At 36.6% G+C, this 26299-nt stretch overlaps 1 protein-coding gene across 6 annotated transcripts in view; it reads right to left on the bottom strand.

The window, feature by feature from the left end:
- Positions 1-26299, bottom strand: part of TANC2 (tetratricopeptide repeat, ankyrin repeat and coiled-coil containing 2) — a 363149-nt gene that overhangs the window by 179681 nt on the left and 157169 nt on the right. For 4 of the 6 annotated variants that reach the window (XM_060080807.1, XM_060080805.1, XM_060080801.1 and 1 more), the window contains exon 5: positions 2491-2601. The exons of the other annotated variants lie outside the window; for them this stretch is intronic. In XM_060080807.1, the coding sequence (XP_059936790.1) occupies positions 2491-2601 (111 nt within the window). The remainder of the gene's footprint in view (positions 1-2490; positions 2602-26299) is intronic. 6 annotated transcript variants of the gene reach the window in all.

The following is a 26299-nucleotide window of genomic DNA, read 5'->3' as shown; positions in this document are numbered from 1 at the left end:
TTTGCAGACCAAATATCAACAACTTGCTCTGGTTTGATCCACAGTTTCCTTTTTCTTGTAGGACAAAACTGAAAACTAGTCATGGGTACACAGATACCATGTACAAAAAGACAGATCAGGAAAAATATATGTCAATTTCTCAGACACAAAAGCTTTATTCTTCCCACCTAAAATACAGGTACCAAAGGTTTAAGTTAAGATAATAAGGAAACATCCCCAATTACTCCTCAGAAGTCAACAGCAGAATGAACCCTACAGGTTTGTAAGCAGCCTTCAGCAGCCCTGTAACCCGACTGGTTCTCCAAGTGTGGCACCTCAGCCAGCAGCTTCACCATTAACTGAGAATTTGTTAGAGAAGTGAATTCTCAACCCACCCAGGCTTACTGAATCAGAAATTCTGGGGGTGGGTCTTGCAATCTGTATTTGAACAAGTCCTCCAGGTAATTCTTGAAGCGTGCTAAAATTTGAGAACCACTGCTCGTTTAACCTTTAGCTTAGGACTGTTGCCTCTGTCAGATATACTCTTTTCCTAAATCTGCATGTGATAATGAATAAAGCAGGTGGACAGGAAGATATCAGATCACTAGTTTTAACTGCACTATTATGTATGAGTATACAATAAAATATGATCATTATTTGGTTAATATATCTTATGTAAGAGAAATTCAAAAAGGATGGATTATTTGCTTGCTTTATGAGTCTACTAAATTCATTTGTTTATTGTTAATTTTTGGTACTATATAGAAGATAATAGCTTCAGCCCTCAAGTCACTAATCTTATCTCAGTAGAAACTTACTTCCACAGAGTTTAATAACTTTACTATAAAAGAACAAATCATTAAAAAGTTTCTGTGCCTTAAATTTATTTCAGATAAGAAAAGGAGAGACTGCAGTGTATGGCAATTAACATTTTGGCAACATGTTTTAGTTTCTTCCTGGTTTTCTGAAAATCTTAACTGAGGTTTAGTTTGGTTTAATTCCAATTCAGCAAAGATTCCTGCTTGTGGAAAATATACGTAAGTAATAACACGGACAAGATTTTTCACAGTGATTCAGCACTGGCATTCTAACCAACAGCAGCTACCTTGCTTCTTGACAATAACAAAAGCTAGATTAGATTAAGGATGTCAGATGGGCAATTAGGAAGTGAAAGATTAGTTTCCCCACAATCATTCTGATTTGCAAATCTGGAAAAGAAAAGGCCTCTGATAGGGTTTCTCGTCCAAAACTCAATGTAGGAAGAGAGAATTAGTGCATTTATTTATTTTACTTTATTACACTAAAATTTGCGTGAAGAAATGCAGAGCATAATATTCCCTTGCCCAAGAAATGTGACAGTATCTCAAAACATGAAAAAAATTTGTTCCTTTTAGAAATAGAAAAGCTATTCCTAACACATATCTGCGATTGATTTAAACTGAATACTCATTTATAACAGTGGATGAAGCCCAAGTTTCTGCAACCTGCAAGTGAAATCCCAGAGGTCTTTCAATATTCAAAACTGATTCATAGAATCAAATGTCTCTGATTAGGTTTGGCTCAAGTTTTTGCCTACTGTCTTTTTTTTTAAAAACATGTCTTATCTGGCTTCAGAGTTATAGTATCCTGCTATTTCAGATTATAGCTACTGATAACTTCCCTAGAACTAGAAATCACCTTATTCTGCTGATCTGTAATGCTGTAAATATGTAGTAGTTGCATCCACTGTGCAATTTTAATGAGCAGGAATAAACAAAAGACCTAAAACCAAGTCTTGTAAAGTTTTTTACTGAAGCTCTGATCTGTATACTCAACTAGAGCTGTGAACATTTCTGACACAGCTCTACAGACTCACTGTAGAGTGAGTGTAAAGGATGTTGCCAGGCAACTCGTCTAAGTTTGGAAGAATCTAAGCCTTGATAATGAGTCTGTCTCAGGTTTGCTCCCACACAAGAGGGTTTTAGTTAACTCCCACATGTGCTTACAGGCCATTCATGAGAAGAGGTATTTCTAACAGTGAGTGTCCAGGAGTCCAAATCAGGAACCTATAATATTTCTTTTTAAATTCAAGTATAATGCTTCCAACATCACAACTATTTTCTGTAACTGTCCAGAAAACCAACAGGGATTAGACAAAAAAGGTCATATGCAAAGGGCTAGTGTTGAATGAACATTTTCATTCACACTTGAACGTTCCTGATTGCACATGGCCAAAGCAAAATTTCAAGTATCTCAGATCACAAAGATCACCCTGAAAACGTATCTAATGAATTATTTTAATTCTTTTGAAAATTATCTTTGAAGCTGTTTTCAATACTTACATAATTATATCAATAATCAAAAAGGATGTTCAGTAAAAACAGTGCTCTAGTAAGGAAAATATGCAATCACAGTTGCAAAAGAGGTAACGGCTAGGTTTTATGAATAATATACATGCAAAACACTGCTCTGCTTGATGGGCCTGATCCAAACCTCCCTCTTTCAAAGCAGATACTTTGCATGCATGCTTACCAGGGCAGTATGCATCCACGTCCAGTTTCTGAGCTGAAGTGAGGGTTGGTGAGCCAAGCTCGGATTCTGGAATTCGTGGGCTCTCAACAAACTTTGCCTTCCTCAGAGGGGCTAAGGACAAAAAAGAGAGACAGAGAGAGAGGAAGAGAGAAAAAAAAAAAAAGAGAGGAAAATAGAAAGGAAGGAAGGAAGAAAAAGGAAAGAGAAACAGAGGGAAAGAGAAAGGAAAGAGAAACATAGAGGGGTCATGAGTAAGGGGAACAGCAGGCAACAGATGGAAGCACTTAAATGAACGACACACTCTGTCAGACTCAGATCAGGTTACCCTATTTTTTTGTGCCAGAAAAAAAATTAACTGCATTCTTCATAGAGGAGATGGGTCTTGTTAAAAAATCACTGCAAACTGGAAAAGCTAAAATCTAATAATAAAAACTATGAGCATAAGTTGTAACTGTCTATCACCTTTAGCTATTTTCTCTCTCCTTATAAAGCAAGAGCTTTCTTATTTTGTCTTCCTTTGCCGTTAAATATAGGTATTGACTGAGTAAAGTATAGGACTAAGTTTTAAGATTTTGTTTATAATAATTGTAATCAAAAGTCTTCTTTATCCAGAAATAACTATTATATAATACTGGGTTGTGATAAATACCTTAAGTAAGATTAATCTATTGATATTTAGCTTAACAAGGAAATCAATTACCTAACTGCTCAGCTGTTAGGTAAGAAGTCAAAACTGCTAGTGGACTAAAATATTACCTAGGCCATGCCAGTTTACAACTGGATGCTAAAGATAAAGAGATATGATTTAGTTACAAATATAATCATGAGGTCTATGGAACAGTAATACTGCATGCCATGGAAAACATTCATTCTTGTAAGAAATGAATGAATGAAAAAAGTATAATTCATGAATTGAAAGTTTTCATATTAAAAGCTCATATAAATTTTATTTAAAGGTTTTAGGGGGAAAAGTTAAGGAACATTATTGATATATATTTGAATATATTAAAAGTTATAATTATGAAGATTGCTTTGGTACTTTTAAACTGAGTTCTATTAAATAAACTGTAATAGGGTGAAAGTGCTTATTTAGCATAATACTGGTGCAAAAGTAACAGTTGAATCTGAAATTGACTTGTATGCATTACACATTATATCATAACTATAGGTGTCCCAGACATGTGAGTGCTTAAGATCACATTACTTTTTTCAAAAGTTTCTGCATGTTCTTCAAAATCCTCATCCGTTACTGATTCACAGGGGGATTTTAAGTTATTCCTAAAAGACCCTGTAAAAAGTAATATAAAACTTTGTCATTACAATGACCAGAATTCTCCTCTATTTTCTTTGGAGGACAAAAATATAAAGTTTTTAAAAAATAGAAAATATTTTTGATATGTGCCAATACTCAAAACCTGCAGTCAACTAAACCACACTTTAAATCTTAAGGTATGTATGTATATTTTAAGTGTATGCTAAAAAAAAACAAAATAAAGCCTTACTGTCTTCATGGCAACAAAGGCTAAGGGTGCTAACAGTATGGTTCTCTGCCAAAAGTAAGCTCTGGAATAGCAGAACTCTCACCTCTGATGAGAGGTAAAACCTGAGCCTATTTTTTAAAATCACTATCACAAACGAAGATCTCAAATGATTTATATGCAAATCTGCAGGCTACTTATAGCCAATATTAGAATCTCTTTCACTCTAATCTCACCAATTCAAAAATAATGAAACATTTTATTTATCCAATATTGCTTTGTATAGGAGAAATTATTATAATTTAATTCTTAAATCTCTTAAGTCCTTTACTAGAATTTTATTATTTTATTTTATCATGGCAGTAGAATAATTATTTTACCTGCTGAGTTCTGACAAAGACAGCCCTGGTCCCTGTTCAAGGGACTCTATACATCTAAAAATCTTAACAATTTTTATAATAAAATTTGGGGCTAGTAGACAGACAGAAATCAGCAACTTAGGGTAGATATGTAAGAAAGAAATTGAAAGATGGCAGGAGAAATTGAGGGAGGTATGAAGAATGTATTAAGAATTATGAGATGGAGTCAAGGGGGAAAATCAGGATCCTAGAGATCTGTGAAACTCAATACCATGCAGACTCCTCTCTTTTCCCTTCTCAGGGGATCCCAACTGTTACCTTTATAGCTCATAGTGGACATTTCATTCTGCTTTTCTACCTTCATCTCTAACTGTGATCCATGGGACACTGTACATGTCTAATAATGAATTTTCATTATTTTATAAGGTATATTATAATGTTACTCTCAGCCAAATTACAGAAAACTAGTGTTACCTGTAAGTCAATCACACAGAGGAGGTACAATCACAGGCATGACAGACTGTCCAATAGTCTTAACACTACTTGGTGGAGAACATAACAGGTCAAAATGGAAGATGGGACACAGTATTTCGTTTGGAAGCCTAGAATTCCAATATACTTTATTGTAAAATAAATGGTATATGAGATTAAACAGATGGGTAAAAGAAATCTTTGTCAAAAGGGTTTACCAGATAGTTTTTTAAAAAAGTGGTTGGGGCTTCCCTGGTGGCGCAGCGGTTGAGAGTCCGCCTGCCGATGCAGGGGACACAGGTTCGTGCCCCGGTCCGGGAAGATCCCATATGCCATGGAGCGGTTGGGCCCGTGAGCCATAGCCGCTGAGCCTGCACGTCCGGAGCCTGTGCTCCGCAACGGGAGAGGCCACAACAGTGAGAGGCCCACGTACCGCAAAAAAAAAAAAAAAAAAAAAAAAAAAGTGGTTGAAATGAGATGGGTAGGGGACTCTAAAACCAAACCAGGTATTTTATTATGATATGAGAGATAACAGGAAACTACTGAACTGAAAAGAGATCTCAAACAACACTGGGAATATGATTCTTATGCTGTAAGAGACTTGAGTTTGGGAATCTGGCAGAGTTGAGAGGAGGCTGCATACTGGTTAAGAATATGGGTTTAGTCATTTCAAAGATTGAGGTTGTAGCTCTAGTACTTATAAGTAATAAGAAACTGGGCAAGTCAGTTAACGTTACTAAGGCTCAGTTTTCTCAAAAAGTCACAGGATTATGATGAGGCTTAAATAATTCCAAGCATGTAAAGTACTTAGCATAGTGCTTGGATATGATGATATAGTTCATCTAGGAGTTTATTAAGACATGGAGCAGAGAGGGCAATGGCTATGGAAAACAAAGTAAGCGTGTGGTTCCAAGACATAGCATGGAGAGGCAGTATAACACGGTAATATAGTAATGAGGGGTTGGATAAGAGAAGAATGAAGGGTCTGAGCCCTGAAACCAGAAAGCCTAAGTTAGATCCCATCTCTTCCACTTTTTCCTAGCTGTGAGAATTTTTCTGTGCCTGAGTTTTTTCATCAGTTACTTGGAGCTAATAACAGTAGCTACACTCATGGGGGAGTTGTTAAGGATTACACTAATTAATTCAAATAAAATGCTCAGAACAGTGCTTAGAACAGAATAAATCCTCTATAAATGTTAGCTGTTTTTATCATTGTTTCTGCTGTTGTTGTCATCATCATCATCACCGTCACAGATGCAGCATTATTTGGAAAGTCTGAATTGTGTGTGTGAGGGGGGTAAAACAAAGACATTTAAGATGGCATGGGGGAATGACAAAAATGGTGATATTACCAATTTTGTTTTTAAAATTGAGAAGGGAATAATGTTGAAGAAAACACGTTATACCTTAGAAGGTGGTAGAATACCCAAATCCAAGTTGTCTAGGTTAGACAATGAGAAATATGTGGGTATATAAAGAAAGTTAAACACTATGATTTAGACCACTGGTTCTCAAACTGTTGTGCCTGGACCAGCAGCATAGCATCATCTGGGAGTTTGTTAAAAATGCACATGATCAGACCCCATGTCAAATCAGCTGATGATCAGAAACTCAAGAGGGTACAGTCCCAGCAATCTGTGCTTAGCAAGCCCTCCAAGTGATTCTGAAGCACACTAAAGTTTGTAGACACTGAATCAGAGAGAGAGATCTATAAATACCTCATGAAAACAGATCATTAAAAGGCCTTTTCTAAGAAAAAAGTTGAAAGAAAACAGAAATCAAGCCCTCATCTCTTAAAGAATTAATGTCTATCATGAAAGTTAGGATTTCTTCTCAGTCACTCTTTTAGCAATATAACTCTTGTGTTATGTCTTTTTGTTTTTGTTTTTTTTAAAACAGTTCCAAGTAATAAAGTATCCACCATTTGGGGCCTATTTTGAAGAGAGACCAATATGTCTGCACTCACTAATTCTTACCAAGATCATTGAGGGGTGGAGGACGAGGGAATAAGAGCACTCAGATATATTACAAAGAAATGTTAATGGAGAAAGAGAAAATCCATCTATGGAGATCCTCTGTAAACTGAGATGCTAGAGATGATGCTGAAGCACACCTAATTCAAGCAATTATAAAGGCATTAAAATATAAATTTTAATAACTATTGAAATATGTCTTTGATAAAAGTTTCATAGCAAAGGGGAATTTTTAGGGATAAACTGTCACAAGACTCAGATACTCATGGAAGAATGGTATGGAGGCAGATAAAATAAAGCAAGGACCAGGAAAATGAGAACTGAAGGATAAATATAAAGATGAGCAGAACATCAAGTACCAAGAAAGTACTTTCACAAAGTTGGTTTTGAGATTAAAAGCATACTCAGTAAGCTTAATCTAAAAACAAATTCACTGTCAAATGAATATGGTTTCTACTAAATGTGAAAGGAGGATAAAATGATTTTAGCTATAGGCAAGAAAAAGAAATACAAGGTACCCAAATTAGATAGGAAGAAGTAAAATTATCTTCGTTCGCAGATGATACAATCTTAAATGTAGAAAATCCTAAAGATTGCACTAATAAATGAACTCAGCAAAGTTGTAGGATACAAAATCAATACGCAAAAATACACTAACAATGAACAATCTGAAAAAGAAATTAAGAAAACAATTCAATTTAAAATAACAACAAAAAGAATACTTAGGAATAAATTTAATCAAGGAACCTAAAGACTTGGAACACTGAAACTAAAAAATGTTGCTGAAAGAAATTAAAGACACAAATAAATGGAAGGATAACCCTTGTTCACGAATTGGAAGACTTAATATTGTTAAGATGGCAATACTACCCAAAGTGATCCATAGATTCAATGCAATCCCTATCAAAATCCCAATGACATTTTTTGCATAAATAGAAAAACTCATCCTAAAATTCATATGGGTTTCAAGAAACCCTGAATAGCCAGAATAATCTTAAAAAGAAGAAAGTTGGAGATCTTAAACTTCATGATTTCAAAACTTACTATAAAGCTACAGAATTAAAACAGTGTGGTACTGTCATAAGGACAGACATATAGACAGTGGAACAGAATAGAGATTCCAGAAATAAAACCCATGGTCAAATGATTTGACAAATGTACCAAGACCGTTTAATGAGGAAAGGATAGTCTTTTCAATAAATGTCGTTGGGAAACTTGGATATGTGTATGCAAAAGAATGAAGTTGGACCCTTATCTTATACCATATACAAAAATTAACTCAAAATGGGTCAAAAACCTGAATGTAAATTAAAGTTATAAAATTCTTAGAAGAAAACATAGGAGAAAAAGATGTGAACTATAGAACTGTTAACAAAGTAGAGAGAAACAGTGGAAAATTTATCTGGAAAGAGAAAACTGTATTTTTAAAAGTTTTTAACAGAGCTTTCATAGGCAGAATCTTAGGACATTCATAAAATTTTAGTTCCTAAACGTTTATTAGAAAATAAACCTTTCAGTAACAATGGATTTCCTGGAGTGGGGGTGGGAAAAAGGGGTAAAAGGAGAGAGATTATTTGAGAAACTCTTTATTTCCTCCTTCTTAACCCCCAACCTATGGTGGATTTAAAATTGGGAAATAGGTGGTAACAGCATCCTTCCAATTTATCTGATATCCTGATTGCTTGTCATAATTGTGCTTAAATGGTGACATAAATCACACCTTGAAGAAAGAAAGAATGCCAGGGAGCTTTTCTTTTTTAGTTATGCACCAATAAACAAATGAATCTCCCAAAACAGAGGGAACAAAAACTAAAAAAAACTGAGAAAGAAAAACCAATAGAATTTGACAATTTGACACATGCTAGATGTAAGTGAAACACAGATAAAGAGAAAACTATAATTCATATAGTTCCCCATTTTTTGCAAGGAGAAAGTATCCATCTATAGAAAAGAAAAAACATAAAACAAATGAACACCCTCAGATGCAACCCAGAAAGAGGAAATTAAAACGTGACATGACAGTCTTTATCAAATAATGGCTAGTCTACTACAGAAAGAGTTTCCGACTCATTATAATGAAAAATAAAACTTTGCTGCTCTAACCAATGACAAAATTAACATAAAGCTGGCGAAGTATTTTTCTGGTTCTCTTTTCTTCTATAAAAGTGTTAAAAAATGAAGTATATGTTTTACACATTTCTCTTTACCCTGTTTCTTCCCCAAATACCATGTGTTATCTTCTTTAGTCTCCCCACTTTCCAGACTCTAAGCTACAAATGAAAATTGTTGCATGTTGTTTTACACCCATACTATGCAGTGAAGTATCAAATAATTAGAATGCATTTATTTTAAATCTAAATACATATTAGTATAGCTAGAAATACAATATGCATATTTATTCTTGACAACAGACTATTAGAGATCTGATGTCTTTGAAACCTATACAAATATAAGTGAAATATGAAATGTGTGCAGTGTGGCGAAGTCAATTATGTTTACCAATACAAATATTAGTTAGTGTGTGGTCACTAGATATCTAGTGGGTGGGCTCGCCTGTGAACATCTCCTATCTCCACTGATCATAGTGAACAGCTTTATAAAGGAGGAATCCAGAATTCATTTTATTTGAGCAAAAAAGCAACATTGCATAGTTTTACCATTTCCAAAACTAACAGCAACTACATCTTTTTTTTTTTTTTTTTTTTTTAGTTGAAAGGTAGCTGATCAGCATCAACTTAAAGCATTATGGTCCCACTGAAAGTAAGGACTGAAAAGAAGGTCCCACTTGAACATAACACAAAGAATACAGAAGCTATCCAAGTACAGAGAAACTTAGCAATTTGAATATCAAAATAAGTTCTTTTAAAGTACCTATCACCTAAAAACTTTAATACTAACTTCCTAATAATGAAAATAAAACAAAAAACTCTGAAGAAACAAAACCCAAATAACTGAAATAACATAAATAATTTTAAATTTATAAAGAATTCAATAAAGTATGGAACAACTATTCACTAACAGTGACACAGCAAACTGCTACAGATAAATAACAGTAAATGGAACTTGAGATAGTATATTGGTATATTTATTTATTTACAAGTAACAACTTCAAAGCAATAGGATGCCTCAAATACATTCATAAAGCTGTCTATCGACCAAAATATAGAGGTTGCGAGATCAGAGCTGAATTTTTTTTTAGTACTTTCTTCTTCAGAAGTTATAGCTGTGAGGTATAAATTTATATATAAACACATATAGCTGAAAACTCTAATATGAATCTAATTTCTTCCTATTTAATTTTTTCATCTTTAAGGTACCCCTTACTTAAATAATCTTGTAAAAAAATACAACATAACAAAGGCACTTCCTCTACTAGAGATGCTAATAGGTAATAAAAAAGGACGCATCAGAATACATTTTAGGGATTATCATAATCATTTGACAGGATTAGGATACTTCACTAACATGAAAATTCATATTTACTCAAAATGTAAATTTAATCCTAAATGAAAGTTTTACATATAAATACTGATACTTTTAAAGTGAGCATTCTTTTTGTTAAAAAACTGCATACAACCATTTGTAAACCAATTCCATAAAAAAAATTCCATAAGAGCTCTTCCATTCAATTCAATAAATGCTACTGTGTTCCTACCATGTGCAAAGCACAGTACTAGACATGTCAGGGGATTCAAACATGATTAAGGCAGTCTCTGACCTGAAGGAATGCAACAATGGGATAAGACAGAACAAGAACAGCTATGATAAGAAGCAGAGACAGTGCCATGAAAAAAGTACAACACAGAAGCTATAGGGTTTAAAGAAGAGAAAAATGTACATATCTTCCTCAACTTACGATGGGGTTATATCTTGATAAACTCACTGTAAGTTGAAAATATCCAAAGTTGAAAATGCATTTAATACACCTAACCTACCAAACATCATAACTTAGCCTAGCCTACCTTGAATTTGCTCAGAACACTTACATTAGCATACAGTTGGGCAAATCATCTAACATAAAGCCTATTTTATAATACAGTGTTGAGTACCTCATGTATTTATTGAATACCATACTGAAAGTGAAAAGCGGAATGGATGTTTGAGTAGAGAATGGTTCTAAGTGCACCGGTAGTTTACCCGCACGATTGCCTGGCTACTGGGAGCTTTGGCTGTTGCTGCCCGGCATGGCAAAAGCATATCATACTACATATTGCTAGCCCAAGAAAATATCAAAATTCAACATTCGAGGTATGGTTTCTATTAAATGTATATTGCTTTTGCATCATTGTAAAGCTGAAAAATCTTAAATCAAACCACCATAAATCAGGGGAGCATCTCTACTTCAGAATGCCTCCCAATTCAGTATGAAGTTTAATAAATATAATTAATTTTCTATTAAAATCAAAATTACAAAGTTAATTTAAGAAGCTAATTTTGAGAGAATTACTAATCTTGCTAATTCACCTTTTTAAAAGTTTCAACGAAGAGTTTTATGGTTACAATAGTTGAAAAGGTACTAGGGGAAAAGATGCTCAGCATATGTTTTTAAAAAGTTGAAAAAGAAGAAACTAAACCTAAAATCAAGCAGAAAAAGGAAATAATAAAGATTAGAGCAGAAGCATTAATAGTAAATAAAAAATTGAGGATTGAGGACAGTAATGAAATCAGAATTTAATTCTTTGAAAAGATGAACAAAATGAAAACATCTTTAAAAATGGGCAGAAGAACTGAATAGACATTTTTCCAAAGAGGAAATGCAGATGGCCAACAGACACATGAAAAAGATGCTCAACACTGCTAATCATCAGGGAAATGCAAATCAGAACCACAAAGAGATATCACCTCACACCTGTCAGAATGGCTATCAACAAAAAGAACACAAATAGGGCTTCCCTGGTGGCGCAGTGGTTGAGAGTCCGCCTGCCAATGCAGGGGGCGTGGATTCGTGCCCCAGTCCGGGAGGATCCCACGTGCCGCGGAGCGGCTGGGCCCGTGAGCCATGGCCGCTGAGCCTCCGCGTCCCGAGCCTATGCTCCGCAACGGGAGAGGTCACAACAGTGAGAGGCCCGCGTACCGCAAAAAAAAAAAAAAAAAGAAAGAAAGAACACAAATAACAAATGTTGGTGAGGATGTGGAGAAAAGGGAACCTTTGTACACTGTTGGTAGGAATGTAAATTGGTGCAGCCACTGTCAAAAACAGTATGGAGATTTCTCAAAAAACTAAAAATAGAACTAACATATGCCCCAGCGACTTACTTCTAGGTATATATATAAAAAAAAAACCCAAAAAAACTAATTTGAAAAGATACATGCATCCCAATGGTCCTAGTAGCATTATTTACAATTGCCAAGATACAGAAGCAAACTAAATATCCATCAACAGATGAACGGATAAGGATGTGGCGCACATGCGCACGCACACGCGCGCACACACGTGCGCACACACACACACACCCCAGAATACTACTCAGCCGCAAAAAAGAATGAAATTTTGCCACTAGCAGCAACATGGATAGGCTTGGAGGGCAATATGCTAAGTGATATAAGTCAGAGAGAGAAAGAAAAATACTGCATGATATCACTTATATGTGGAATCTAAAAAATACAACAAACTAGTGAATATAATGAAAAAGAAGCAGACTCACAAATATAGAGAACTAGTGGTTACCAGTGGGGAGAGGGAAGGAGGGAGGGGCAAAAAAGAGCTAGGGGACTAAGAAGTACAAACTATTAGGTATAAAATAAGCTACAAGGGTATATTGTACAACACAGGGAATACAGCCATTATTTTATAATAACTATAAATGGAGTATAACCTTTAAAAATTGTGAATTACTCTATTATATACCTGTTAACTTATATAATATTGTACAGCAACTATACTTCAATAAACAAATGAAAAAGATGCACTGTATTTTAAAGTTACATACAATTTTCAGATTTTACAAAAATAAAAGGATTTATACCTAAAAAAAAAATTTTTTTTTATCTTAAACCAGACTGACCAAGAAAAAACAGCAAAGACACAAATTACCAAAACTTACAAATGAAAGAGAGGACATTGTTATCAACTCTACAGAAATGAAACAGATTATAAGAGAATGTTATGAACAACTTTATGCCAACAAATTAGACGGTTTAGATGAAATGGACAAATTCCTGACACAAATGATCAAAATCAATGCATTAAAAAATGGAAAATCTGAATAGACTATTACATGTAAGGAAACTGAATTAGTAATTAAACATCTTCCCATAAAGAAAAACCCAATCCTAGCTGGCCTCACTGGTGAATTCTACCAAATATTTAAAGAAGAAATAAAAGCATGCTTTTACAAGCTCTATCAGAAAATTAGGGAAGAAGTTGGGACAGGAGCAAGAGACCTAGAAAAACAGGTTAGTTTAGGTACATGTGGCTAGATTTTGTATCAACAGTCTACAAGAAATCTCTAGTGATAGTTATTTAATTTATGAATTTAGTTTATTCATATTTAGCTTAAGCACTTAAATAAATATCATCACATTTTTGCCTTGTTTTAAAAATTAGTTAATATGACACCATTTTAAGTTTTATCAAATAAAAGAAGTTTAAAAACTAAGCTTTTTCCAATATTACATCTATTGATAATAGTTTTCTTATAAAGCTTTATAAAAAATATAATTTTGCTCTGATCTTATTTGGTAGTTCAAAGCAAAATTAAGTATAAAAAAATCTTCTAGAAAGAGCATTCCAACAGTAGAAAAATATGCTTAAACTTTGTTTCAGAAAGATCAGTGGGAAGGGTAATTCTGTTTGAGACTTGTATAGCCTCTTTTGTTAGTAAAAGTAACTTCTTGCTGGAGCCTAATTCTAATACTGGGTACATAGCTCTAAAAACAAAATATCTCACTTTCAAAAAGTTATGCAACAACCAACAGAACAACAGCTAACATCTGTATAACAGTTTACCTAACTCATTCAACATTCATACTTTTCCATGATGAACACATTAACTTTGTTTTGCAGATGGGAAAATAGAATCAAAAGATCTCTTGCCCAAGATCACAGTATTCAAGTGGTAGATTACAGACTTTTGATTCAGAGTATTATTTCATTCACAATATAGTTCTTCAAAAGGTGGCACTCATTTTAGGAAGAGATGCTTTTACACAATCTATAAAAGTGGCAGTACATTGAATTACACAGTATGGTAGACTTTACTAGTGCCTACCAGCATCCTGCAGCCTCCATTCCTTTCTAGAACCAGGGATGACTACAATTGCCAGCTCCTGTGAGGTTTAGGAAGGCCTATGTGCCTAGTTCCGGCTTATGAAATAAGAGCAGAGGTGACACAGTCCCTGAATGATTTTCCAGTTTGTTTCTTCCCCTGGCACAAAAATCACAGACAGGTATCATGTTGAGATGGTGGAGACACAAGATTGAAGCAGCCTGGGTTGCTGCGTTATTGCATAAAGGACAGCTGTCCTGGAAAGTTGCCCGGGCTTGCTGGATAAACTAGAAATAGACCTTTGTTGTATTAAGCCACTGAGATTTTTTTTTTTTTTTTTTTTGTGGTACGTGAGCCTCTCATTGTTGTGGCCTCTCCCATTGCGGAGTACAGGCTCCGGACGTGCAGGCTCAGTGGCCATGGGTCATGGGCCTAGCCACTCCGCGGCATGTGGGATCTTCCCGGACCGGGGCACGAACCCGTGTCCCCTGCATCGGCAGGCGGACTCTCAACCACTGCGCCACCAGGGAAGCCCAGCCACTGAGATTTTTAAGGTTCTTTGTTATGACAGTATAGTCTAGCCTATTCTGACTAATGAAATAGCTACAATGTTATTCCCTTTTCAATTATCTTTCAATCCTTCTGAATATGTCAAGAAGAAAAATGTAATGTAGTGCTAATACTAGCTAATCCTCCTTTTTAACAAAGAGGGAGAAGAGTCTAGCTTCAGAGCCATGTGAAAGTATTTAGCTAGAATTAATGTTCTAGTTAATCTTATAGTTATAGCATGTGATACTGATTTTCCAGTTTGACTAGTAATACAGAGTTTCTTTTAAAGTAAATTTATTTAAATAAAAACATGAAATTCAAAGAAAACATGAGATTAAAAAAGGTTAAGAGGAGATGTGGCAAGAACATGAAGATGCTCTGCCAGTGAATGAAACTTCAGACAGTACACTGTACCAAACTGTATCTCAGTAGGGTAGCTCTTGATCTGTTTTCAATTCATTCTACGTTGAGTTGTTAGCAAACTATTTAGGCAGCTACATTTAAACTGGTATCCAGCATGAAGGGATGGATAGAACTGATAAAGTATTTTTTGGTAATATGAACAATCTATAACAGTCATGACTGGGATACTGGTTAGGCATTAAAGATAAAAGAATCAGGAGACAACAGTTGTAAATGGTGAGAATAAATTAATCACTTAAAAAAGACTTATATGAATAGATTTATGGTCGTTTGAGCAATCTAGTCATTTGATTAAATAATCAGAGCAGTTGCCTCTTTAAATTTTTTGCCATCTTCTCAGGAGGGCCAATCCAATTCCACATACTTGTAATAGCCACTGATGGCACCGTCAGAGGTCAAAAGTGGGGAAAGAGGAAGCACAGAGTGAACCAGCTGTACATACAATACACAAACTCTGAAGAACCTACATACAGGGTTACATTGTGGCATCCTTAGACAAGTGTGGTCTGTCAATATAGAAAAAGCTTTAGTGACTTTATTAAACTGAGAATAAACCATCAGGTTGTTCTTAGAGGTAAACAGGTGATTAGAGGGTTCTAACACTATAGTTTCAAAATTGTGCTACCACACTTCATAGTATGTAAAGGGTCTCATATGCTCACTCACCATACTTGCCACAGAAAGAAAAACCCTTGAAAAATTTGCCTCTTGTCATGAAGAAAGAGAAAAGGAAATATAGAGAAGATGAAGAGAAAAGTATTTTATTTCAGGGAGATAGTAGGAAGGATACAGATTGACAGGGATAATGGGACAGGATATGGGAAGTACATAGATTAAAGCAGCCCTTCCCACAGTTCAAGCAGACTAAGAGCCAGCACCAGAGCCCAAAGGAAGGGAGGTGTTTTCATCTTAATCAACTGGTGTACATGCAAACTGGCTGGTAAAGACTTAAGTCTCTCAAGCCCACTTTTAGACTTATGTATTCATAAAAATTATGGTCCTCTCCCATAGACATACAACCACAGTTATAGGACAATCATGGTCCTTCTTTGTATTAGGGTAAACCAAGAGCTAAAACAAACAACCCTAAAATCTCAGTGGCTTAAGACAACAGAATAGAGTTCTCATTCAATATGGATGCTCAGTAAGAAGTGTCTTATCTTAAAGTCTCAGAGTTCTCTGGTGGATTCTATTCATCAAGCTAAAGACCAGGGGAAAAAGGGAAGAACTGCATATGTGAAGTTTTTACAGCCCAGTCTGGAGTTGGTATATATTATTTCCACTCATATTATTCAAAATTCAGTCACATGACACACTGATCTGCAAAGAAGGCTGGGATATATAGTTTACCTGTGTGCGCAGGAGGAAAGGAGAATAGGTTTTGGAGAACGCATAGTATTCTTTGCCACATTCTACAAAACAGCTTTGAAATTCTTACGAGTTAGATGTGGAACTAATGAACAAAGCAGCAAATTCTATATAAACAGCCCCTTTCTTTTATTTTTTATTTTTTTAAAATTAATTTTTATTGGAGTATATGGCTTTATAATGTTGTGTTACTTTCTACTTTACAGAATCAGCTATAGTGAATCAGCTCTACGTATACATATATCCCCTCTTTTGGGGATTTCCTTCCCATTTAGGTCACCACAGAGCACTGAGTACAGTTCCCTGTGCTATACAGTAGGTTCTCACTAGTTATCTATTTTATACATAGTATCAATAGTGTATATATGTCAATCCCAATCTCCCAATTCATCCCACCCCCCCTTTCTTTTAAATGGGCTGAACATATATCACTAAGAATTAGGAGCAGGCTAAATCTATACAATTATTTTTATTCAAGTATAATGCTTTAGACTATGGTGCCTAGAATAGTGTCTGCATGTGGTACCTGGTTAATAATTATTTGCTAATGAAGAGTATATAGTAGAAAATCAAAGCAAAGCCAGGCATTAAAAATAATAGTTTTAATAAAAGAAATGTCTTAAAAAGTGAGTTTTAAAAAGCACTTGTGGAAATGTTTATTGCAGCACTATTTACAATAGCCAGGACATGGAAGCCACCTAAGTGTCCATCAACAGATGAATGGATAAAGAAGATGTGGCACATATATACAATGGAATATTACTCAGCCATAAAAAGAAACAAAACTGAGTTATTTGTAGCGAGGTAGATGGACCTAGAGTCTGTCATACAGAGTGACGTAAGTCAGAAAGAGAAAAACAAATACCATATGCTAACACATATATATGGAATCTTAAAAAAAAAAAAAAGGTTCTGAAGAACCTAGAGGCAGGATAGGAATAAAGACCCAGACGTAGAGAATGGACTTGAGGACAAGGGGAGGGAGAAGGGTAAGCTGGGACAAAGTGAGAGAGTGCCAGGACTTATATATACTACCAAACCTAAAATAGACAGTTGGTGGGAAGCAGCTGCATAGCACAGGGAGATCAGCTCAGTGCTTTGTCACCGCCTAGAGGGGTGGGATAGGGAGGGTGGGAGGGAGACACAAGAGGGAGGAGATATGGGGATATGTGTATATGTATAGCTGATTCACTTTTTTATAAAGCAGAAACTAACACACCATTCTAAAGCAATTATACTCCAATAAAGATGTTTAAAAAAAAAAGGTTCTGATGAACCTAGGGGCAGGATAGGAATAAAGACGCAGATGTAGAGAATGGACTTGAGGACATGGGGAGGGGGAAGGGTAAGCTGGGATGAAGTGAGAGAGTTGCACTGACATATATACACTACCAAATGTAAAATAGATAGCTAGTGGGAAGCAGTTGCATAGCACAGGGAGATCAGCTCGGTGCTGTGTGACCACCTAGAAGGGTGGGATAGGGAGGGTGGGAGGGAGATGCAAGAGGGAGGGGATATAGGGATATATGTATACATATAGCTGATTCACTTTGTTATACAGCAGGAGCTAACACAACACTGTAAAGCAATTATACTCCAATAAAGATGTAAAAATAAATAAATAAAATAAAATTTTGTAAATCATGTGCATTAAAAAAAAAGCACTCGTGGATAATATAAATGTTAATCACACTATAAGTCATCTCACTGAGGGCTTCCCTGGTGGCGCAGCGGTTAAGAATCCGCCTGCCAATGCAGGGGACATGGGTTCGAGCCCTGGTCCAGGAAGATCCCACATGCCGCGGAGCAACTAAGCCTGCGTGCCACAACTACTGAGCCTGCACTCTAGAGCTCGCGAGCCACAACTACTGAAGCCCGCACTCCTAGAGCCCATGATCCGAAACAAGAGAAGCCACCGCATGAGAAGCCCATGCACCGCAATGAAGAGTAGACCCTGCTCACGAAACTAGAGAAAAGCCCGCACGCAGCAAGGAAGACCCAACGCAGCCAAAAATAAATGAATGAATGAATGAATGGATGGATGAATGAATCATCTCACTGAGAGACTTAGACTTCCAGAAAACAAACACTGTATAAATCATCATTATAATTAGACTATAATTATTTAACTTCGGCTTTATTTTCCATAAAAATTATCCAACAAAATATGCTGAGAACATAGTCGAGTTAAAAGGGAAACACTACAAAAGATACTTTGGCTGTGTCCAAGTTCTTCCACATTCAGGAATATTTGAAGGATGCATTAACAAAGGAAGTCAACATCCTCTTTATTCTTTACTTTTACCAGGAAAGCTAAGCAGCTGCTTTCTGACCCTCCAAGGCATATCAGTCACTGGCTGATCAGTCTGATCTTTTTGAGCCTTATTTTAAAAGTTTTGTTTAGGCAGGTCTGCAGTAACCTTTTACTCAAAAGACGTTTAGCCCTACTACGAAAGTGTGTCCTTTCTTGGATCTCTACTGAATGCTCCAAGTTTTTAACAAGAACTCTACACTCTGGCTGGTCAGAATGAAAAAAATCTCCCATTGCTGGGAGAACTCTAAGAATTGTTTGGTTTATCAATATTTATTCTTTCTTTAGCCTCATGAAGTCTCATCCCACCTATGTGCCATTCAGTATTAAGTTAAAGACTCAAAAGGGCCCCTATGCAGAATTTTGTAGTTATGTTTCTATTTAGCTCCCCAGTCTTCAGTACTCTGTAAATTCCAGTTGCCTTGGCTTTCCCAATTTCTTTCGCTTTTTTTTTTTAATTGAAGTATAGTTGACTTACAATGTTGTGGCAATCTCTGCTGTACAGCAAAGTGACTCAGTTATACATAGAGACATTCTTTTTTTATGTTCTTTTCCATTATGGATTATCCCAGGAGATTGGACACAGTTCCCTGTACTATACAGTAGGACCTTGCTGTTTATCTGTTTAAAATGTAACAGTTTGCATCTACCAATACCAATTTCTAACCTGTTTCCTCAGTTCCGCAAGACTGTCATTCTCTAAATTCTCCATCACCAGGACAATACCTTGAATACCTTTAGGCAAAAAGCCAGGATTCACCTAGTTTCCTCCCCCACACTTTCTCCCAGGGATCACATTACTACGCTGTCAACTGTCCAATGTCTGAAAAAAGTTGTCTCTAGTGGAAGGGCAAGTCCAGTACTGGTTAATCCATCATGATGGGAAGAAGTCTCTCATGGCGTTTTAATTTGCATTTTCCAGATGTTTAGTATTCATAATGTGGCTGACAAAAGGCAGAACCTTGGCCTGTTTTATATACTACTGTAGCCTTAATAATGCTTACAACAGTGCAGGGCACAGAGCAAGTACTATTATTTGTTAAATGAATTAACTATTTATGTTTACCTATATATTTTTGAAGGTATAAATGATCTGTTTATGTCTTTCATCCATTTAGTGATTATAGCCTAAGAAACTGGTGATTCTAAGCTGTATCTAAGGTAACTCAAGAGTAAGTCTCCCACATTTCATGCAATTATGTTGCGCTATACAAAGGGATATGCTAGACAAATTGATATATAGATAGACTATACAAGCAATAAGTATGGAGACAACATGGTGCTCCAAAGAAACAGTTACTCCAGAAATGAGGGCAATAACTTTTAGGACATTCCCACAAGACATTACTTCAATGGAATTTTTAATAAAATTAAATAGAAATTCTCATTTCAATAAGAAATTGAGATTTAAATCTTTGTTTACCATACACATTACTACAAAGAAAAAGGCAAATTATTATAGCCTACAAACTCATTGCTGTAAATGCCATCTCTTTACAGCAGTGAAAGGCAAAGCTTCGGGTGTCTGAGATAAAATAAGGCAGTATAGATTTCAATTACCCATTTTAATATCTTTGCATATACAAATCAATAATCAGAGTTTAGAAAAACCTTTTAAATATGCTTATACAATAGTCAAATGCCAGTTAGTTTAATGGTATTAGGTTTCATTTCCATACATCTGAAGAAGTACTGGGTTTTTGATAGTATAAAAAAAAAGAGTTCCAAATTTCAAAAATTTGTGTATATTGGCTTATGTATGATTACTGATTTATTGATATAAGCAATTCTATATATTTGTCAGGCCAGCTTCTGAGTTCTAAAGTCCCTACGTTATATAACTACATGAAAATTTAAAATAGTACATAAACATGTTTCATCATAGGAAAACTGGAAAATATAAGAGGCAAAAATAATGCAACTAAAAATGATCATAATCCTACTTCTGTTAAAGTTTCAGAGCATATGGCCTTTCCTATTATTTTATTTTATATAAAATATTAATGCCAACTAAAGCAGCTAAAAATGACTGAAAGGAATACTTAAGACACTAAAAGCAGCAAGTGAATTCACTGAGCAACATTTTACATGAAGTGAGACAGTATGATGCCTGAGAAGAGCTGCATCACTAATATAAACCTGAATATTTAGCCAAAGGTTTTCCTTGTTAAATGCCTCTTACCTTCTCAAAATATAAAATGCCTCAAACAAATTTACATATGTAACTTATAAATATATAACAATTATATATGTACTTTATATATATAATTTATGCAATAATACAGAACAGACATGTGATGACTGGAAGGCATGAGGCTAGATGTACTTGTAAATGTTCTAAAAATTAGTTCTAAAAATTAGTCACCATCTCTCCCCAATTAGAGGAAAAATACATCTTTTCTAGCACCTCTATGACAGAAATATTACATCTGTATAATTCATATTTTCTCATCATACACCTATGAGAAAGTAGGAAGAAAGAAACAGGATAAAGAAAAGAACATGGTGAGTAAAAGAAAGAACATTAAAGCGAGACTTATGTTACATGGCCTACGTATGTGGTTCAACAAATTATTTAACTTTTCCAAGCTTGGATTCCACATCTTTAAAATGTGAGCCATAATCTCTCTCTTAGAGTTGTTATAAGCATTAAATTTAAAGAATAAGGTACAGATAAAGCTAAAAAAGAAGATATTAGTATTTATCATTCTTTGGAAATAGGCAGCTGAAGCATAATGCGCTACCTCAAGGCCACAGACAGAGCTACCCCTGGAATAGAAACTAAAATGTGATCTTGGATTCATGGATCAACCATAATGCCACAATAGATGCTCTGTACATCTCTAAACTAAGTGGCCTACAAAATCATAGTAATAATATGCCACTTACCCCTCAAGTTTATTGTAAAGATTTAAACAAACTCATCTTTGTAAAGCAATTAGCATACTGCCTTGCACACAGAATGCACTCAATACTAGCTGTTGTTGTTGTTAGTATGTGATGGTGATGATGATGATGATGATGAGGAGGAGGAGGAGGAGGAGGAGGATGTCATAGGTAATAGAGGAACATGGAGATACATAAAGTAAATTTTAAGAGGCTGATCAGAATTTGGTATCTAGAGGGGATGATTTATGACGTCAAAGTGCAAGAATTAATCTACTCATGCTTCTTGCCTCAGTTCTGTCTATCTCTCTGTACCCAAAAGGATAGCTATTATTTAATGGATGAAGTTATTCTCTTTACTGGAATATGTATTATAACAAGAGTACTAGTATAGGTCCTCTTACATATATGATGGGGAAAGGTACAGTATGTTGGAGAAGTGGTATTTAGAATATGAGAAATCTAGTGGTTAGTTCCTGTTTGAACATTTTACAAAGTATAATTTAAAAGTGTACTAAGTTATTGGATCCAGGAATTATAAATTTGAAGTACAAATTCCATCCCTCTATTATTTGAGCCTGAACTGTTAAACCCTACTAGATTAGAGACTCCTTTAAGGCAGGGACTGTAGAATAATCATCTCAGAACCGTGTTTTGAGAATGATGTTTAATGCCATCACACTGCTGCTTTCCATTTTCCAACAGCTATCAATAATGGCTGAAAATATGCTGACTAGGTGCAATAACATAAAATTCCTTGGAAAAAATAGTTTTACATATACTTAAGAAATGAAGAGAAGTAGATGTGGATAGTTAGTTAGCATGTAACTAATGGTCAGCCATCAATTCCTGACAACTCCAAATTGATTTCTCCAAAAGGACTAGGGTTAAAAAGAAAACAGAAAGTTAACAATTAAGGAAGGAAATTAAACCCTTTTTTTTTCTTTTACGAAACTTCAGGAAAGTATGCTGAAGAACATCCTAGGCAGTCAAGGTGGGAAGCAGAAAACTGCTGCAATCTGCCGTAAAAGGAAACATTGCGCCAGGCTGTGATAAAATTCTACAAGGATAGATAACAACAAACTAAATCTTTGTCCTATGGACAAAAATGACTACTGAGACATTTTCAAAGATTAAGTGTGAAGGACCAATACCTTCTGGCTTGCTTTTGGAGTATACAGTTGCTATTGATCTTATAATAAAGAATTTACAACAGAGAATACTTCACTATCCACTAACTGTGGGTAAAGAATCACAACATTTCTCTAATCTTAGAATATCTGTCAGCAATTCCCAGTCTTTGTAACAATACAAGTTGCTTCACATCACTCTGAAACCTTGAGATCATCTCTGACTAGGAAGGAACAGAGAGGAAAATAAGATGATTAACTCCTGAGAGAACAGGGTATGGAAAGATGAGTTGCAGCCTCTAATGCAAATGAAACCATCAAAAAAGAGAGTTAACTGGAGGAACAGAACTATTGTTCTACCAGGCAAGGCTTTGATTTAGAAGTAGAAGCAGAGATTTTTATTCTGGCTTTCCTTAAATATACAAAGGCATGAAATACCGTTTGCTTTACTCTTCTTGGTTGTATGTAAGTAAGAAGCAGTGTTACATAATACAGAGAAATGGAAGCCAAAAAGTAAATCTCAAATTAAAAAGTTTATAAATTTTTCTTATGATTTCTGTCATTTTAAAAATGTACCTCACTGGATGTATGGAAAAGCGAAAACATGTAAGTATGTAACAATAAGTGGTAAAGAAAAGAACACTAAAAGCAGAGTTTCTATAAAATTTGGTACATGTCAGCTCCACAATGCATAAATGTTTCTATGGTTAGAAATAAATAACTTGAGAAAGTGTCAGTGTTAATGAAAGACAAAAATCTCAAAATCCTATTTGGGGAGGTTCTGTTTCTGTACAGTCAAGTAAGCTTCTCTATCTGATGGACCCTCTCACAGATAATAACCATAAACTCAAGGCTCTGAGGATTGAATACAATAAAGAGATTCTTGGAGGAGAGCTGACAATTGCAAGATAAGACCAGATTGGGATTTCTCTCTCTCTCTTTTTTTCCCCTGGCTTTTAGACTACAAGCAGACCACAGTCAGCACTGCATGGGGTCATTAAAACTCCAACAGAATACCTACAGTTTTTCTAGTCTGAAGTATCCAAAGACAGAGCTTGTGGCAACAACAGTCTCTGAAAAGTGAGGGGAGGAAGATTTCCAGAAAAGAGAGAGAGCTAGAGGAGGTGGCCCAGATTCTGTGTATAAACTCCACTCAGATCTCTGGCTGATTCTGACCCATGCATACATGGAGCAGGCTGGCTAATGATAAAACAAGTAAACTGAACTGAACTGATGCCCAAGAGACAGAATTTTCCATTCAGTCAAACTAAGTTAATTGCCTGCTAAAAGAAAGATATTAACACTCTTTGAAGGAATATGACAAAATCCAGAGTATCCACTAAATAAAATGTCCATGATACAATACATGAAAATTAATCAATACATGAAGAACCAGGAAAATGTGACCCATTATCAAGAGAAAGATGGAAACCAACCCTAAAACACTCCAGATACTGTAATTAGCAGATGAGGAATTAAAAGCAGCTATTATAAATAGCTTCAGCATGGTAAAGAAATATATTCTCTTAATTTACAAAGGGAGGAAGTCTTAGCAGAGAAGTAGAAACTATAAAAAAGAATCAGGAGGAGCTCCAAGATGGCGGAAGAGCAAGACGCGGAGATCACCTTCCTCCCCACAAATACATCAGAAATACATCTACATGTGGAACAGCTCTTATGGAACACCTACTGAACGCTGGCAGAAGACCTCAGACCTCCCAAAAGGCAAGAAACTCCCCATGTACCTGGGTAGGGCAAAAGAAAAAACAGAGACAAAAGAATAGGGACAGGACCTACCCGTCTGCAAGGGAGCTGTGAAGGAGGAAAGGTTTCCACACACTAGGAGGGCCCTTTGTGGGCGGAGACTGCAGGGGGCGGAGGGGGGAAGCTTCGGAGCCACGGAGGAGAGCGCAGCAACAGGGGTGCGGAGGGCAAAGCGGAGAGATTCCCGCAGAGAGGATCGGTGCCAACCAGCCCGAGAGGCTTGTCTGCTCACCCGCCAGGGCGGGCGGGGGGCTGGGAGCTGAGGCTCGGGCTTCGGTTGGATCCCAGGAAGAGGACTGGGGATGGCTGCACAAACACAGCCTGAAGGGGCTAGTGCGCCACGGCTATCTGGGAGGGAGTCCAGGAAAAAGTCTGGGGCTGCCGAAGAGGCAAGAGACTTTTTCTTGCCTCTTTGTTTCCTGGTGCACGAGGAGATTAAGAGCTCCGCTTAAAGGAGCTGTAGAGACGGTCGCGAGCCGCGGCTACCAGCGCGGACCCCAGAGACGGGCATGAGATGCTAAGGCTGCTCCTGCAGCCATCCAAGGAGCCTGTGTGCCCGCACAGGTCACTATCCACACCTCCCCTCCCGGAAGCCTGTGCAGGGTCCCGTTATCCAGGGACAACTTCCCCGGGAGAACGCACGGCGCGCCTCGGGCTGGTGCAACGTCATGCCGGCCTCTGCTGCCGCAGGCTTGCCCCGCACTCCGTACCCCTCCCTACCCCCAGCCTGAGTGAGCCAGAGCCCCCGAATCAGCTGCTCCTTTAACCCCATCCTGTCTCAGCGAAGAACAGACACCTCAGGCAACCTACACGCAGAGGCGGGTCCAAATCCAAAGCTGAACCCTAAGAGCTGTGCGAAAAAAGAAGAGAAAGGGAAATCTCTCCCAGCAGCCTCAGGAGCAGAGGATTAAATCTCAACAATGAACTTGATGTACCTGCATCTGTGGAATACCTGAATAGACGACGAATCATCCGAAATTGAGGAGGTGGACCTTGGGAGCAAAGATACATATATTTTTTCCCCTTTTCTTCTTTTTGTGAGTATGTATGTGTATACTTCTGTGTGTGATTTTGCCTAAAAGCTTTGCTTTTATCATTTGTCCTAGGGGTCTGTCTGTCCGTTTTATTTTGTATTTAAAAAATTTTTTTTCTTAATAATTATCTTATATTTTTTTAATAACTTTATTTTATTTTACATTATTTTATTTTATCTTCGTTCTTTCTTTCTATTTTTCCTCCCTTTTATTCTGAGCCATGTGGATGAAAGGCTCTTGGTGCTCCAGTCAGGCGTCAGGGCTGTGCCTCTGAGGTGGGAGAGCCAAGTTCAGGACACTGGGCCACAAGAGACCTCCCAGCTCCACGTAGTATCAAACAGTGAAAATCTCCCAGAGATCTCCATCTCAACACCAAGACCCAGCTTCACTCAATGACCAGCAAGCTACAGTGCTGGACACCCTATGCCAAACAACTAGCAAGACAGGGACACAACCCCATCCATTAGCACAGAGGCTGCCTAAAATCATACTAAGGTCACAAACACCCCAAAACACACAACCAGACGTGGACCTGCCCACCAGAAAGACAAGATCCAGCCTCATCCACCAGAACACAGGCACTAGTCCCCTCCACCAGGAAGCCTACACAAGAAACTGAACCAACCTTAGCCACTGGGGACAGATACCAAAAACAACAGGAACTACAAACCTGCAGTCGGCGAAAGGAAACCCCAAGTACAGTAAGTTAAGCAAACTGAGAAGACAGAGAAACACACAGCAGATGAAGGAGCAAGGCAAAACCCCACCAGACCTAACAAATGAAGAGGAAATAGGCAGTCTACCTGAAAAAGAATTCAGAATAATGATAGTAAAGATGATCCAAAATCTTGGAAA

The sequence above is a fragment of the Mesoplodon densirostris genome, chromosome 18 (assembly GCF_025265405.1).
Source record: "Mesoplodon densirostris isolate mMesDen1 chromosome 18, mMesDen1 primary haplotype, whole genome shotgun sequence".
Classification (NCBI taxonomy): Eukaryota; Metazoa; Chordata; class Mammalia; order Artiodactyla; family Ziphiidae; genus Mesoplodon; species Mesoplodon densirostris.
Note: the sequence above shows the minus strand (reverse complement) of the source record. Positions and strands in the feature narration are given on the sequence as shown.